The sequence below is a fragment of the Topomyia yanbarensis genome, chromosome 1 (genome assembly GCF_030247195.1).
Source record: "Topomyia yanbarensis strain Yona2022 chromosome 1, ASM3024719v1, whole genome shotgun sequence".
Lineage (NCBI taxonomy): Eukaryota > Metazoa > Arthropoda > Insecta > Diptera > Culicidae > Topomyia > Topomyia yanbarensis.
Genome location: NC_080670.1, coordinates 184,757,943 through 184,773,057, shown reverse-complemented (window position 1 = coordinate 184,773,057; position 15,115 = coordinate 184,757,943). Strand labels below are relative to the sequence as shown.

Here is a 15,115-nt window from a genome sequence, read left to right as displayed (position 1 = left end):
ACAGAACAATGCCACACATTAAACCGATTCAAACTGACTCCACGCCCCCTCAAATCCCCCGTTGCCCGTTGACATTTTTACCATGCAGCAACTGACTGCATACCACCGCCGTGTGACTGTAGAATAGTGCAACCGGGTTCCGATATTACTGGCTGGTACAGAATGCCTCCCAGTCAGCAGCAGTACACGAAGTAAATGGCAACGTCAAGCATCGTTACTTATCTTCTTATACACTTGACAACTTGTTGTAAGTATAAGAAGTCAGCATCACGCGCTACGCGCCCTCAGTTTACTAGATACAATCGGCAATACCGGGTCAAGACACGGGGGTCGCCGGTTGCGAATTTTCCGCTGTTTTTCCCTGCACGCGCGCGCACGTACTTCAAGACCAAGTCAGCATTTTTTTCCTCTAGTCGGTCCGGTCGTGTGACACGAGAGAGAGAGAGAGAGAGAGAGAGAGAGAGAGAGAGAAAGAAATTGATTAGGATTTCATTACCGTCGAATCATCGTGATTCAGTTGCGCTGGGTACCGGGTGCTAGACAACCCGAGTTAATCGGTGATTTTGAAACTGTTATACATACTCCAGCTGAACTTGGACCGCCGCGACAACGAATCGGTGTCGATAAGTGCGTGATTGTTTGCTAAACACATATTGAAGACGCTGTGCGCCGGTGATAAGGAGGCAATCTTTCGGAAACTGATAAGCAAATCTGGGGCTGTGTTCCACTCTCTGATCGCGACTAAGCTTGACGTTCTGGCCTTCGATTCGGCAGCGAGAGAGTTCAGTTAGGCTGCATTACTTGACCGAATTAGTCCAAATTATCCGACGGTTGAAGAAAGTGATTTGATCGAGTTTGCCCGAATCTAGTGTGAAAGTGTAGTAGGCGTTGCTGATTGTTATAGCCGTCAAAATGCCCCAAGAAAAGTAAGTGAAAATAGTTAATTATTGCCACCGGGAGCTGCTTTTCTTTCGATAGTTGCTACTATATGTTGTATTGTCCTACTGTTGGTGTAACTTGCAAGAATCATTACCACCGGTTATAGTTATGTATATAGATAGATAGTTGCCGATCGAGGGTCAGATAAACTAAACACTTAGTATTTACTAGTATTTAACTGAGTACCAGTAAACAATGCAATACAAATGGTGTTTAACTATAAGTTTGGAAACCGTCTATGGTAGTTCAAATTTCAGGTGATTTTAGAACGATAAATGTGAGATATCCTGCAAAACAGATTCAAATGCTTGGAACCATTTTTAAAAATCACATTAAAAAATTTGTGCTTTTTAAAATCGTTACTTACAATAATTTGTTCTTCTGTGACTGTGAAAAGCATTTATCTACATGTTGATATTCAGAGATTTTTACAATTTTCTTGAATAATGGTATTTTTAGCTAAAATAATACCGTGAATCACTTTCACTTTAATTTGAAGTTGTCGGAGATGAGATCATTTACAGTTCTGATCTGAATTATAAATATACTACTTTCCAACGCCTTTCAAAGCAATTTCACGCCAAAATATACAGTTCAATTGAGTCATTGTATCTGGAACGACACCTGTGACATAAAGATTTCACGATTCAGACTGTTCCGTTTATTTGAGAGGAAGAGTGTTTGAAAGCAAGAGGAATATATACATATATATATATATATATATATATATATATATATATATATATATATATATATATATATATATATATATATATATATATATATATATATATATATATATATATATATATATATATATATATATATATATATATATATATATATATATATATATATATATATATATATACGCCGTTTGTTCAATATTTATAAAAATCAATCAACATATTCAGAATGTTGTGAGCGTACTGCTAATTACTTTTTATAAGGATACAGCAGTGCCTTTGGTCACGAATTGTTCACTACGTTGGCATCAAGTGCATATGGCCTGCCAAATCAGGTACTTCAAAACGAATTTCGATTGCTGCATCCTACAAACTGCGACTTGTTTCATTTTTTAGGATAAATATACTCAAGCCTTCATGACACTTTTGGGTGGATTTATAGTATTTGTTTTACTTGACATGCTCGTTCAATAAATGCACATATTGTCATACACATTTTTTTCTATAATTAGATTCTTTTAAGGGATTATATACAAAGTTGGAATTCAAAAAATCAAAAAAAAAGTTATTGAATATTCTGAAAGTACATACTTTTGAAAATATTTGAGCAAAATTTCATCCATATCGGAGCACAAGATTTTAAATTATAGCCGTTTGCAGCGCGCTGGTTCTTCCACGCATGAAGTTAACACAAAACTTTAAACGCAATTATCTCGGAATGAAGTTTTTTGAAAAGTACCGTTGCGGTGAACGTGATATCTCAAAAACTATTCATCCGATTTTCATATTTTTTTTATTTGTTTGCATTTACATTCTCGTGTACTTGAACGGTTCCTTTCTCATCAAACAATTTTGGATTCTTTGCAATGAATTTTTGTTTAAAATTTTGAACACCAAAAACTCAATTTTTTTGTTAACGTGACGTTTTTGAAAGAAATTTTTTTTTGCGGTTATGTTCCGCCCATATCATGTATTTTCTCTCGACTGAAATTCAACAACCAAAACGAATAGAGAACCAGCAACAAAAAATAGAAGTGCTATAACTACCGAACAAAACAATTTCGATGAACTTTAAAAAAATCTTCTTAGACCGATAGAACATGAGGTGGAAAAGTTACTAAACGTAAAAATGAAACATTCTCTCGAGGAAGTGACATATATACAGCTACACCACGTGAGAAATTGTGTACTGATAACGCAGAAAACTTCCTATAATAACATACTTTACACATCAATAACTGATGTCTGGGTAGGGACTGAGATGGAGAGAAAGAGAATATTAAAATAAAATTGTGGGAGCGAAGAGAGAAATATGGATAAATTAAACGAGCAGGAAAAAGTTCGGCAGTTGTGTGATTGACTTTGAACGAGGAAGTCTGGCTGATAGAACGTTCGGACACGACAATCCCGTTCCCCGCTGATGAGAGGAACGCGAAACGTTGAAACTGAACTTAAAAGTAGGTGTCCTTATACACAAATGGTTTTTACCAAATACCTTCTTAAGGAAAATACATCTGAAACTGCACGCATTGGAAAATGCGCTCCCAAAATGGTCGTGATTTGATAGACGATCGATATTTCATTTATTTATTTATTTAACATTTTCTGGTGTTGTGAGGGAGTAGCGAAAGACCATGCTAGAAGCCGAATGCTTGCAGCGGCTAAACGTCAAACATGGAACGATATGGTGATCTATTTCAGCGCATGAAATGAGAGTACGGCGAAAATGTACCCGGGAAAGTTTTACAAATCCATCAGCGACACTAGGAGAAAAAGCATTTATTACTGAACGGCAAACAATTAAAGATGATACAGATATAATTAAGATTGAGAATGATTGACAAGACTTTTGGCCTTTGGGTGAATCTTTTGACGGTGAATACCAGATCGAACGATCAACGACGGATACGATGTTTACCAGGCGACATATTTTGGATAAATTTCGGCAATACGACTTGCGGGCTCGCCATCTGTTTGTGGATTACAAGGCAGCGTGCGTTTCGGTGAAACAAAGCGTACTGGGCAGATAATGCTTTAACACGGCTTTCCAGAAAAGTTTTGAAATTAGGTTAAAATCTGACTTAGTTTCGGGGTCAGGCAAAAACCTCATCAGAAATGCGTAATAGCGGGCACTAGAAACGGTAAAATTGATAGGCAGAAATGACTAAAATCATGACTTGTGGGACGACCGGATGAAGATTTACTGGATTTTCAGCTTTAGCGGTGTGTTTTATTAGAACGGCTGATTTATACTGCAGACGTTTCTGCTACCCTTATGGCCTTTTTCAAGGGATAAAATATTTCCCTTAAAAAAGGCCATTACCAGTAGCCGAAACGTCGGGCAGTATATCAGCCGTTCTAATAAAACAGATCGCAAAAGCCAGTAAAAAACTTTTCTGAAAAATCATGCAACTAAAACGTTGTTCTGATCAGATATATATATATATATATATATATATATATATATATATATATATATATATATATATATATATATATATATATATATATATATATATATATATATATATATATATATATATATATATATATATATATATATATATATATATATATATATATATATATATATATATATATATATATATATATATATATATATATATATATATATATATATATATATATATATATATATATATATATATATATATATATATATATATATATATATATATATATATATATATATATATATATATATATATATATATATATATATATATATATATATATATATATATATATATATATATATATATATATATATATATATATATATATATATATATATATATATACATATATATATATATATATATATATATATATATATATATATACATATATATATATATTATATATATATATATATATATATATATATATATATATATATATATATATATATATATATATATATATATATATATATATATATATATATATATAAGGACACGATTGCATGATGTGAAAATAGTAATTTTGTTTGGGGGCCCGAATAGTTGGTAAACGATTGCCTTGTAAGCAGCTCACCTGGATTCGATTCCCAACCCTGCATATAGGGTTAGATTTTTTTGAAGATTTTTCTGACCCGAAATAAACAGTGAATGACCATAATAATTGAACCGATCCCCATAATTGAAAAAAAATTGTTTTTGTTCCATCTAACTACCCTAATTTACATCCGATCGAAAATTACTGATCGAATATAAAGGGAAACCTTAAGAACGTTGTGAAAAACACCGCAAAGACTAATATAAGGCCTCAAAAGAAATGATCGCCCAACAACTTATGGAACCAAATCCGTATAAAGTAATACAAAATTTTGATATGTATCACAATTATATACTAACTATATGTAATAATAAAATTTAAAGAAGAACTTGGGGTTACAATTTTATAGAAGCGTTTGTATTTTTCAGATTTTTGTGTAAATGGCATTCAATTCTGAAAAATGATAGCATTTTTTATAAATAACACAAAGAAAATCAAAATTGTGGCTGCTTTTTGCTAAGAGTGTTCCGCTCTTAGCAAAAAGCTACCAACGCCTACTCTTAGGTTGAAAGTAAAACTTTTGAACTAATCAAGAATAATAATCAAAATACAAGTGTTATTTTCAAGCTAAGAGTAGGTTTTTTCTGTGTGTAGGAACATACCGAAACACACGTCTACAGTCCCGTTTTGACATTAGATCTCTTCCAGATTTTGCTCCTTGCCCTTGGTTTCTCCAGAGCAAACAGAAAAAAACTCACTCCTGTTTACTATAGACACTCATTGTAATAGATCAGGGAAGGCACATTTTATTGAGCCGAACAAACTGTCAAAATCCGGAGCCAAACGAGCATGACGTCATACAATGCGAACAAGCTGATCAAGTATTGCGATTTCATTTAAAATATTTATTTTGTCATTCATGTCCGTATTGCATTTTACAATGTTATGTAGAATTTGGAATATTTGGATAATTTTATTGCTTTTCTTTATTTCTTGTTGCTAGGTATCAAACGTATAACTTCTCTTTTGAATCATATATTGAACCTCTTGAAAATCGAATACAGTCGAGCAAGCACATTTTGGGTGATGCCAGAGTAACATGCTTGTTTTTCTAGTTGCCAGTTTTACGGTTTTTACATCCGCAAGTCTGCTACTACGAGTTTCTATACTATTTACTGCCAAAGGAAGAAAAAGAATAAATTTGGGGGCCCCGCGCTGAGCATGGATCCATGCTAATGTATTCAAAAAAGATGCACTCGAATATTTGTAACTTTTCACAGCGCTGCAGAAATTTGAAATTATTGTTTGTTTTTATTCTTTAAAATCTATCATTGCGTTCATTTTCTGCGTCTTCCCGAGTCGATCATAACAAACGAGTGTGCATAACAAAAGAACCTATCACAACAAAAAGTTCGTACTGAAAGTAAAAATATTACAAAGAGCCGTTATTTCTATTCCTACAGCGAGGATGGAACATTAATGCACATCATGGCGATAAACGTGATGATAATTCACATTTTATCGATTGGTCGAAAATGTGACAAAATTCGGCGAAGTGGAGTCTTCATTGGAAGAGAATATATGGCTTTCTACGAAATTGACCATCGTATGTACTCTTGTAACTCCCATAGTCTAAAAACTAGTGAACAATACTTGAAATTGAAATTTATTGTGTGGGTTTTGCACTTTACGTCTATATCGCGATCAAAGTGGTTGTCCTACACTGATCAGAAGAATTTAAGACGTAACTGATCATGTACGGTCGAAGGGTGTACTTAAAGGAATCCTTGACAAATGCATTTCCAATTTCAGTTAGCTCAGTTTGAAGCAATAAACATCATTTCTTGAAGATTGGACACTCTCATAGCGTTAGGGCTATGTGAAGAGTATTTATATTATTTTTTTATATTTTTACACGAGAATTTCGAGCTGCAGCTTCTTCTCATCGTGCTTACAACAAAAGCTAAAAACTGCACCACCGCTACCAGCATTTAAATCTACCTGTCGCTTTGTCACAGAAGCAAAATATCGTGCTACAACATACTGTGTCGAACGTGAACAAAAATGAGTGACGATTACAAGCAGAAAGCGGCCTATTGTGGTCAACCTATACAGTCGTGATTCGCTGGTTGGGCCACACCTCTGTCCAACTAACGAATTTGATTCGTTAGTTGGACCGACTGACAAATGTCAAAAACTCTCTGTAAAGGAGACATTAGTAGAGTAGTTGCATCTATTAACATCTCTAATAATTGTCAGATTGATTGTCAAAGTAAATTTTATATAAGATTTTGACATTCAGATGCTTTTTAGTTGGACAATGGTCCAACTAGCGGAGGTCCAACTAAAAAGCGGTCCAGTTAAAAAGTATCCAACCAGCGAATCACGACTGTATTCCTGTTTACTTTTCAAGAAGTTCCTTAAAATCACCTGTTTGAGAAGTGAAAATATTATTAAAAGTACAAATGGGGCTAAATTTGGCCAATGTTTACACCCTACAATTTCACCGTGTGAGACATAGCGTGCTGATTATGTTCCAGACCATCAATCAAGCAGAAGCGTTTGTTTAACGAAACGAAATAAATCCTTGAATGTGGCAATATGAAGTCAGTACCTCTGTTTATAGGCAATGAAACAATCGAGGTACGATTACACGAATTAGCTCCGTGAACCTCCTATAACGTTGATACTCGTTATGTACACTCGGGTACTCCCAAATTGAAAAACTCGTAACTGTGGTAATTTTATCCGATTTTGATACGGAATAAGAAGTTGTCAAAATAACCTACCTGGCTCGCATCTCCTAAACACTAGCACCACTGGTACTTATTTTCAGACAGGAAATTTCTCCCACATAGACGTACTTTATTGTTTTCAACAGGTCATGTAGTTGAGCTTCTGTTGCACTATATTCCATCCATATAGATGGAAATCTTGTGTTTGACGTTTTTCTGTTCGTTGTCGTGTTTACGATTCTTTGCAACAATGTACTATATTGTAATTTCTCCATAGAACAACTTTATGAGCACGCCAATAGTCTAACTTTACCTATCAGTATCAGCAGATGCTCAACCCCACCAAAGCTTGGACATGTAGGAAAGCCTTTGAAATCGATCACTGCTGCGTTAAGGTTCAACTGAGAACGCCTCAATATGCGGCCATTTTGGAAAACGAAAAAAGCAGTTTTTTCTCGCACCGTTGGAACATTTTTCATGAAAATGAATCAATGTATTCGGAGCGTTGATAGAATATCACTGATTGATTTTCATGAAGATTTTAGCAGCGGTGTGTGAAAAAACTGCTTTTGTCGTTTTCGAAGATGACCGTTTTTCCAAACTTTCTCAGTTGAACCTTAAGCACTATATACTAGCGTAATAAGACTCTGATCAACAGAAAAAGCAACAGATCCAACATAGTTTGATTTGAACAGTTGAATGCATACAATCCCTCCAATCAAGAGTCTAATAAGTAGGTTTAGAATGGCTCGGTAATAATACCAGCCTTGGGGCCCGACGGCACTGTGCATGGGGCGATCAAGTAGAAGAGACCAGGTTTTGTCGGACGCATTTTCATCACACGAACGTCATTGCGAAGTCCTGGGAAGAACTTCCTCCAAGTATCTTCCTTAACACTATCCACCGGTCCGTATTTTGTTGTTGTGAGTTGTTTGAAACCGGCGGAACTAGTACGAGGTGCTAGATCATGTAGCTCTATTTCAATACTGTCATTATCTATATACGTTGGGATGCTGTAAAAAAGTTATTGCCGTTGACGTCGTGTTACAAGTTGTTTGCGAAGCAAATAATTCTGCTTGACTAACGTTTTTGAACGTAATCAGTACCACATGTCGTAGATGGTGGAATTGCACAGCATTAACTTCTGCTTGGGCCTCTTAGTTCAAGAGTGCCAAAGGGCCCCCAAGTGCTCCTAAGACGGCTCTGTCAGAATTAATACACTTTATGATTGGTCTAAGAGTAATGTTTAGTTTCTCAAAAAGATAATACTATAATCTAATTTACAAATTGGTTGTTAAAATCGGTTAAAAATAACTGGAATTATAGCCCTAATATGGTGAAAGGGAAATTTTGACGTTTTTTAAAGAAATGTTCTGTAAAAAACGCTACCTCACTCTGCTCTACTCTTCAGTGTGCTGGTGTGGCGAAACTGCAGTTATTTTTTTTCCGGCAAAAATAGTTCTCAGATAGGATATTTTTTCATGGAATTAACAACTGCATGTTTGAATAACGATTATCAAATGAATAGCTGTAGCTCGATATGATTTAAATAGATACAAAGTTGTGCACTTTTGTCTACGCACACACTGACAAGACATTTGTTATTACACTTCAGATAATTTTCTAGAATTCAATTAGAGTAACTAGTTTGACCTGTTACGGAGCAGTGTTGAACTTTAATTGTGGTGCTGTGCTCTTTGGTAGGGTAGACGCTCCATAATTCAACCCACTTGCTTGAATCCATTAGAGTTAGTTATTTTTGTTCAACGCACTGTGGGTCAAATGGTTGAATGAAATACTTTTGATATAAGAAAAAAAACAAAAATATTGATTCCTATATTAATAAAAAAAATAAGTCTAAAAAATTTCAATAAGGGAACATCGACCCTATAAAAAGCGAAAACATTCTACAAGAAACAGGTTCCTGTCGGATAATTATTCTGAAACATTTGAATGTAGGAAGCAATATGACGAAAGCACTTATTGATCTTTTGAAAGATTCCTTCTTTTCCTACAGTGATGACAATCTCTGTGCAAAGACTCAATATCTTAACTCTTTCTTTATTCCATATATCTGTCAGTGTCATTACAATCGAACTGTCGTTCGAAAAGAATTTTCTTGATTTGAATGCTCTTTGGCAGATCTCGATTGGAACCACACTGACAGATAAATGGTAAACAAAAAATTAAAATATCAAGTTTTTATGCAGAGATTCAACGTCTTTACCTAATATGACACCTGAAACTGCTACCGATACAGCGTCGAGTAACCTTGGCAGCAGATGTGATCAATAACCTTTTCCGTTAATACCGTCATTATTCAGCTTCTTACGCAGGTACCCAACCGCTACTCAGACACCGTAGGTGCTCAGCACATACTCGTCGATCATCGATCATACATACTTACGATTACGACCCGGAACCAACTAAAGAACACCACTGGTTTTTTTTATTTTTTGTTCTTCCACCACGAAATGGCAAGTTGATCTTAGCGTCGCGTTGTTCATCCGAAGTGCGTGTACGTAGGTCCATACGTGCACATATCTGTAGGTAATTACAGTAAAACCGGTCTGAGGCAACCACATCTCGCGCTCGGCCTGCTTGGATCAGAAACTTGTTCCAGCTGCCTATATGTAAAAATCTAGAACACAAAAATTGCAGCGCAAACACCTTGGTCAAGGTCAGACCTTGAGCCAAAGTTCGATACAGACAGTGTTTTTGTTGCAAGTTCAAAGTCCCGATCGGGAATCGGTTAGATAAGATTTGCAACCTACTGTTGAGTTAGAGATTAGCGGGCCGGTTTACGATTGTTAATTTTTGTTTATACACATACCGGCATACGTTTTTTTTTGGTTGGATGTTGTCAAAAATATTACAAGTCGCGTACGATAAGATAAACATTCTAGATAAGAAGTATTATTTAAACTGTTGATGATTTTTATTGCGATGGGAATGTTTTAGGAGTATTACCGTGAGCACAAATCCAATCAGTGGTCACGATGACTCGAAATAAACAATGAAAATAACTGAGTGAGTCTGAATTCAGTAATGATTACATAATTTTTCATTTCCTTTGTTATCAAGCGACCTCTAGCGATAAAACGCTTTTGATCTGATATCCGATTGAGCAAGCACACCAACTTGTATGATTACTAATGGCCACTTTGGCCCCCTGAGTATTGAACAATCGAACTTTTTAAAAATTGGTTAAACAGATATACAGTTTAAGTCCAAATAACTTAAACACTTTTATCTTCGCGTGTTGATTTTCTATAAATGATTTGACTGTTCTCTGGTGACCAGCGTTTGAAAGTGGAGCTTGTGAAATATAAATGTCCAACTTACGAATTTGATTCGCTTGGTTAAACAACTGTCAGATATTAAAAATTGATAAAAGGGGATGTTAGTAGTATAGATGCATCTGTTCACATCTCTGTTACCAGTTTGCTTGTCGAATTGAATTTGACAAAGGGTTTTGACATTCGTATGCTTTTTAGTTGGACAATGGTCCAACTAGCGAAGGCCCAAATAAAAGGAGGTTCAGTTTAAAAAGTGTCCAACAGACTATTATTGACGTAGGACTACGTCTTTGTTTCATAGGTTTAACTGTTTAAAATTAAAAAGTTATTTGACATTTTCGCATAACACTACCATCGATCTATTCATGAGCGTAAATGTCAACTATCATACCCACAGCTTGTTCATGAAGTCATTCCATCGCCGAATTGTATCCGTGCTGGTCCCCAAAATTGACCGTTCAGTTTCACGTGCATGTGCTTGATGTGTTTATGTTTAACGTGCCTGAGGTAATCGCCTGTCATATAGATATCTGACTCTATTTTGTAAGTACAACCTCTTATATTTCTAACCGAATACACGTAATACCGTTACCAGTAACACCGCAGGTGGTCCCGGACCTTTCGAAGTCGTCCTGATCGTTTTCGAGTTTCTGGCCTTCCTACTGAAAGCGACCGTCAACTATGTGGTCGCCATCGTCCAGCTATTCATTTCTCCGGCTGCTGTCGACGTAAATGGGGACATAGTTCTGATTACCGGAGCCGGCCACGGTATGGGTAAATGTTTGTCATTCCAGTATGCTGCCCTTGGTGCCACCGTCATCTGCGTGGACGTCAATGAGAAGACCAACTCGGAAACGGTTGCCGAGATTAAGCTGAAGGGTGGTAATGCCTTTGGTTTCACGTGAGATTTAAACTGTTGATTGCGTGATGAAATCGGTTCCAATCAAGTATTTTTTGCACTTCAGCTGTGATGTTACAAATCGGGAACAGATCTTCGATGTGATCAAAAGGATCAAGGAACAGGTCGGTGTGGTTACCATTTTGGTAAACAATGCTGGGATCATGCCGACGCATCCCCTGCTACAACAAAGCGAGCAGGAGATCAAGAAGACCTTCGATATCAATGTGTTGGCGCACTTTTGGGTAAATGTTGGCTAACTAATGTAAAAGGCTATTGAATCAACAAATTTTTCTCCAGCTCCTCCAAGCAGTGCTGCCAGATATGCTGACACGAGATCGTGGCCATATTGTTGCGCTGTCATCGATCGCTGGTTTGGCCGGTTTCAATAACCTAGTACCGTACTGTGGAACCAAGTTTGCCGTTCGAGGAATAATGGAGGCTATGTCCGAGGAGCTACGTGCGGATCCCCGAAAGCCGAGCATAAAATTCACCACCATTTTTCCGTACATGGTTGATACGGGTTTGTGCCAGAGACCTTACACGCGCTTCCCAAATTTGATGAAGATGGTCAAACCGGAGGAAGCAGCTGCGGCGATTATCGATGCTCAACGTCGTGGTCTCGTGGAAGCATCGGTTCCGAAATATCTTCTCTATCTAAACACATTCATGCGTATCTTTCCGCTCAAGACCGGACAGGAACTGGGTAACTTCTTGGATACCGGACTGAAGTCGGATTTGTAAGAGTGGTTTGAATTTTGGGTTGTGGTTTGGGTCGAGTGGAACTTTTGTTGATGTTATTTTTAATTTTGTTTTAAACAAATAAAGAGAACTGTAAAACTGATTTTTTCCTTCTCGGGATGTTTGAACTTTCACTGACGACAATGTCCATAGCATATTATTAGTTTCACAATAGTACCAAAAAATGATTGAGGATGAGGGACCGGCATCAATTCCGTTTTTGTCTGTCTAAATGTTTGTTGAAGATTGCTACGCAGCTCAGCCACAATTAATGTCACACAAAAAAGAGTTCAGAATGAAATTACATTCAGAAGCAGAAAAAATCGATGAGTTAACATTAAAATCAACTATTCTTCGTGAACAGCAGTTATTAATAGAACGATCAAGTCGAATGAGGGAGGGAAATCAATCACTTATTTACAGTATGAGTCATACAAATCTCATAATTCGATGAAAAGTTGATTACGAATTGTTCACCGAAGTCGCCTTAATAGTAAGCTTAATTGGTGCAATCGAACTGAGAAAAGTGCCATTTCATACAAAAATAATCACATTGGGTCTTTAAGCTATATTAGAAAAACTCTAGTAAGAGAACTGCGGAGAGAAAAACAGCATTTTTGGCAACGTATGCCCCGGCATTGCATGGCAACACGTCCAATGTTATAAGGATAGGCAATGTTCGTTTGTATTCGTTTTTTGACAGCTAAACGCGAATCCAATCGATCCAAAATGGAGTCTCCGAAGTTCTCTTTCTAGAGTTTTTCTAAGCTATATGCAGCTTTCAGATGCAGCTGACTTTAAAGATACGTAATTGAAATTATTTTCACTTTTTTGTACGTAAAATAAATAAAAATTATTTTATAAAATTGAATTGTCACGACCACACCTTCCATTGAACTACCTTGATCCCTATACTTTTGCTGGGATAACTGTCAAAAATGCTGACCCACGTGGCTAAATTCACTGTCAAGGAAGACCGATGAGTTCAATGAGGGCGTGTTTACATTTTTATAGAAAATCAATTAAAAATCATTCTGATATTTTAGAGGTTTAACATATAGGGGAAGATGGGGTAAAATGCACCCCTTGCTTATATCGAAAATGCTGAAAATTTCCAGAAAAGGGTAACACCAGTCGGAAGTCAGCCATAGTCAACATACTTTGTCAAAGTTTGATAACCGTACATCAATAGCAGCTCAAGAAATAAACAAAAGACAATTACGTGCTCTTCTCATGTCATTAGCGTGACTCGTGCAACAAGGCTTTTCAGCTCTTATAAATGCAATTTGTATTATTATATCCGTGCATTCCAGTTCAATTCATACCGTTGTTCATCATTCTGTCGCACTATATATGAAAAATCTACTAAATAATTCACTTTTTGCTAAATTTATATCTCTGCTCCATCGGGGGCAAAATGCCCTCTTCTTTGATTTGGCTTATTTTTTAATCGAAAACAGAAAAATTGTTCTGAAAACTTACTAATTGCATAATCTAAGGCACACTTTTGCGTTTTACCCCATCTTCCCCAATATATATCGTTAAATTTAGAAATATGAGCTCTATCGGTTCATGAAATAAAAGGAGAATTTTATTCTTCAGTTAATGACCCAATTGTGCTCACGAAAACGAATCGGAATTGTTGGTTTTCATTGCTTTGAATTGCGCATGCACCTGTGTGACGTTCCAAATACAGTCGTGATTCGCTGGTTGGGTCACAGCCTTGTCCAACGAACGAATTTAATTCGCTAGTTGGACCGACTGATAAATGTCAAAAACTATCCAAAGGGGATGCTGGCAGTGTAAATGCATCTGTTCACATCTCTAAATATTGTCAGATTAATTGTCAAAGTAAATTTGACATGAAATTTTGGCGTTCAAACGCTTTTTAGTTGGACAATGGTCCAATTAGCGGAGGTCCAACTAAAAACCGGTCCAGTTAAAAAGTGTCCAACCAGCGAATCACGACTGTAGTCTAATGCCGCTTTGCGTGACTCCAAAATTGAGTCAGATTGCGACCCCAACCGGGATACCACCCCTCATGTCACATTTAGAGCGCTGAAAAGTATAAAGCATCTCAGCTTGCTCGCATAGTGAAGTTGCCTGCAAAGAAACTCCTACCTTTCCCAGAATTTGGTCATTTCGGAATACAAATAACGGCCCCGGTCGTCTCGCCCGTTTAATTAATGTCTGTTGTCAGCTTATTTTGCCCAACTTACGTACACCAATGTATCATCATATTTTTTTATTTTTTTTTTACAATGGAGAAGACGTTTACGTCCTAACCCAGTACACGTGCTATTGGTAGGTGTCCAAGCTACCACACGGGGTGTACTGGGGGCGTGTCGGGCTCGAATGGTGACGCTGCCATTAATACCGACTAAACTCCATTGGGCTCCGCAATCATTCCCCCCAGAAACTACCTCTCGGTATTACTTCTGGGGGGATGGCTGTACTTGATGTACTCATTCACTCTCACTCACGCGTTCATACGTCCTGTATGAGGCTTACTTTCACTATTCACTCTCAAACACTCCACATGAGGCTGACTTTTGTGCTCACCTTTTTCGTTCCTTGCGAGGCTGACTTGTGTGCTCACCTTACTCATTCCTTGCTAGGCTTACTTTTGTGCTCGCCTCTACCATACCATGTGAGGCTGACTTTTGTGCTCACCCTTAACATACCGTGTGAGACTGACTTGGATGCTCACGCTTTCACTCCTCTGCCACGCCACGATGCATCGATAGCTAAGTCCCAACATACTACGCTACGACCCTCCCATCTTGGCATGAGGCAGTC

The 15,115-nt window shown here is 36.8% G+C and overlaps 1 protein-coding gene across 3 annotated transcripts in view; it reads left to right on the top strand.

Moving 5' to 3' along the window:
• Positions 1-15,115, top strand: part of LOC131684054 (short-chain dehydrogenase/reductase family 16C member 6) — a 61,538-nt gene that overhangs the window by 36,515 nt on the left and 9,908 nt on the right. Inside the window, exons 1-4 of one of the 3 annotated variants that reach the window (XM_058966590.1) lie at positions 221-926; positions 11,273-11,578; positions 11,643-11,820; positions 11,876-12,425. The exons of 1 other annotated variant lie outside the window; for it this stretch is intronic. In XM_058966590.1, the coding sequence (XP_058822573.1) occupies positions 913-926; positions 11,273-11,578; positions 11,643-11,820; positions 11,876-12,319 (942 nt within the window). In that variant the 5' untranslated portion in view covers positions 221-912 and the 3' untranslated portion in view covers positions 12,320-12,425. Of the gene's footprint in view, positions 1-220; positions 927-11,272; positions 11,579-11,642; positions 11,821-11,875; positions 12,426-15,115 lie in introns of those variants that run through there. One more of the 3 variants, XM_058966597.1, reaches the window with a different exon arrangement.